This window comes from Mobula birostris, chromosome 9 (assembly GCF_030028105.1).
Source record: "Mobula birostris isolate sMobBir1 chromosome 9, sMobBir1.hap1, whole genome shotgun sequence".
Lineage (NCBI taxonomy): Eukaryota > Metazoa > Chordata > Chondrichthyes > Myliobatiformes > Myliobatidae > Mobula > Mobula birostris.
In genome coordinates, this window is record NC_092378.1 from 125,647,340 (window position 1) to 125,649,737 (window position 2,398).

The 2,398-nt window shown below is 35.7% G+C and overlaps 1 protein-coding gene across 1 annotated transcript; it reads right to left on the reverse strand.

The window, feature by feature from the left end:
- Positions 1-584: 584 nt before the first annotated feature.
- On the reverse strand, positions 585-1,430 carry LOC140203461 (protein PERCC1). The gene has a single exon (XM_072269520.1). The coding sequence runs from the start codon at positions 1,428-1,430 to the stop codon at positions 585-587; it is 846 nt and encodes a 281-aa protein (XP_072125621.1).
- Positions 1,431-2,398: the final 968 nt, after the last annotated feature.

The window sequence follows — 2,398 nt, forward strand, 5'->3', positions numbered from 1 at the left end:
ATCCTGGCTCTAAGATAGATTACACGTTGACAATTTGCTTAACTGTTGCTGCTTGTCCTATTATTCTACCTATATGACAACAGAACTCACCAATGCTAAAGAAAATAGATTGAAATTTGAAAAAATTTTTTAATTTCAACATTAATAATTATATCAGCACATGAACAACTTCATCAAACATGTTCTGGTAACAGTTTATTAAAATGCAATGGTCTACGTATTTACGCATCAATATAAATATGTAACAATAATACTTATATTTTTCTCACTTGGTTGGTATCCAAATATATAAAACACAATGCAAAATTTAAATGCCAATAAATTACAGATAATCTTCAGGAAAATTCAATGGAATGATTGCAGCAAATTTTCTGAGATGCTAGTTGTTTTCAATTTTCTTTCATTTTCCATTAACCATTCATAGGACATATTCTTCAAATAAGATAGAGAATTACTTTAAAGTTAGCAAAAATAATAATTTTAGGATATACCCTTATAGCTAAATACTTAACATCTTAGAAGGATAGCAGAAACATGAGCACTCAGGTGTTTAATAAGAGATTTATGAAAAATTACTATTTGCACTATACAACCTGATAAGGTTCAGATTCCAGTGACTGTCTATTTATTTCAGTTGAGATTTCTCTAGTAACTTGGAGTTCTTGTCCATTTGATTCTGAAGTCCAATTGGCTAAAAGATCACTAAAATCAGGTGTGCTAGTATGAAGGATGCAGCTAGGCACAAGAGAAACAGGCTCTTTCCAAAAAGATGAAGGAAGCTTTCGTCTGTGCATTGGGATTACATTGGCATACTTTTGATCCAGTTTTTGCATCCTGTTGTCTCTCCTGTTCAAGGTTGATGGTTTCATGTATTTGTACAAACCATATTCAAAAAGTTCTGCCAGGGGACCTAATTTTTTAATACTTTCTCTGTCACAGATTAATTCCAGTGCCTGAGTGTCTATTTCTTTGGGTTGCAGTAAAGATACATTTGGTTCCTCCTCTTCTTGATCTCCATCTTGTGCAATTTTTATGAGGTCTGCATAGTACAGCTCTCTACCTGATTTACCGGAATAAAACCTGTCTTCGTAGATATTGCAAGAATCAGGATCATCATCTTTGCTTTTCCTACCAAAGTACTTCTGAATATCATTGTTGATTAACTCAGTAAACCTTAGTAGCTGCAACGTGGTTTTGGTGCTCTTTGCTACAGGTGTAAATGACTGGTGCGTTGCACTGCAGTTTTCACCTCCAGGGCATTTCCTAATGCTTCCTGAATTCTGTTCTTCACTGTTATCTTCTAGTTCTTCCTCTTCCTCAGATGTTTCCTGGAAATCCGTGTCCTGGTGAACATCGAGATTTAGAAAAGGAAGCTGAAAGGCTTGCGCTAGTCTAAAATCAGACATGTTCTTTATCACACCTGCTGCCATTGCGTGCTTATCTTGGTTCTGTTTCTGGCTTGTATCTGCCCTGTGTACAATTTAAAAAGATACAGTGTATTGCCATGATTTTGCAATGCTATCAATCAGATCTCAAGATATAACCCCCCCCCCCCCCCCACACACACACAGAAACCACTGCAGGTAACAGTTGTTTCTACATAGAAAAATCGATTATCAATAAATTTGAATCATTAATCTGGGAGTTGGTGTAATAAAACAGTGACTTCTATGTTCCATTAAAACAGTATCTATGTTTAATATGAATCAAATAACTTCAAAAGTTATCAGATGTAGACCTCTTAACTAATTCTAATACAGACTTCCATTAGATTTTAACGTGCAAGCCTGTTACTTGAAAAGTCTGTCTTACATTTGAGTAATTCTCAGGTGTTCTTAAATTGACTTTATGAAGTTCACATTTCCTTAACAACAACACAGTGTGTTTTATAGTACAACATCTAAAGAATTAAGAAATTTCACCATATTTATCACTATGTCACCGCTAATCCTTAAATCTCATGCAACAGGGGTTGCTGAGAGCTTTACGTTTGTTTAATGGTTCAGAGGATCTTTTACAAAATTGGTAACAAGGTAATAGCTCTTACCTGAATTATACCGTCACACTGGAAAAGCACACCAAAGAGCTACCCTGCCTTAATAGCAGTTCCACACCTGTGATTAATGCATTTATAGTATTGCATGGACTGACTTTTGACAAATATTTGGTGGGAGTATTGTAATAGTAGACTTTGTAAACAGAGCTTCGGTTTGCTTTAGCACCCAGCAACCAGAGAGTGTTGAAGAAAGCAAATCAGAGGGACGGAAGATAGGCTTTAGCTTAATGGTCTGCTTGCCAGGGAATTTTCAAGTGCTGTTCCTGTAAATTCAGCTATTAAATCTCCATGTCACAGATGCTAAACTGGCTTCACACTTGGCCAAAGGGTTTTTATCAACTC

Excerpts from the sequence above, each read along its gene's own strand:
- LOC140203461 (XM_072269520.1), bottom strand. The coding sequence starts at position 1,430 with ATGGCAGCAGGTGTGATAAAGAACATGTCTGATTTTAGACTAGCGCAA.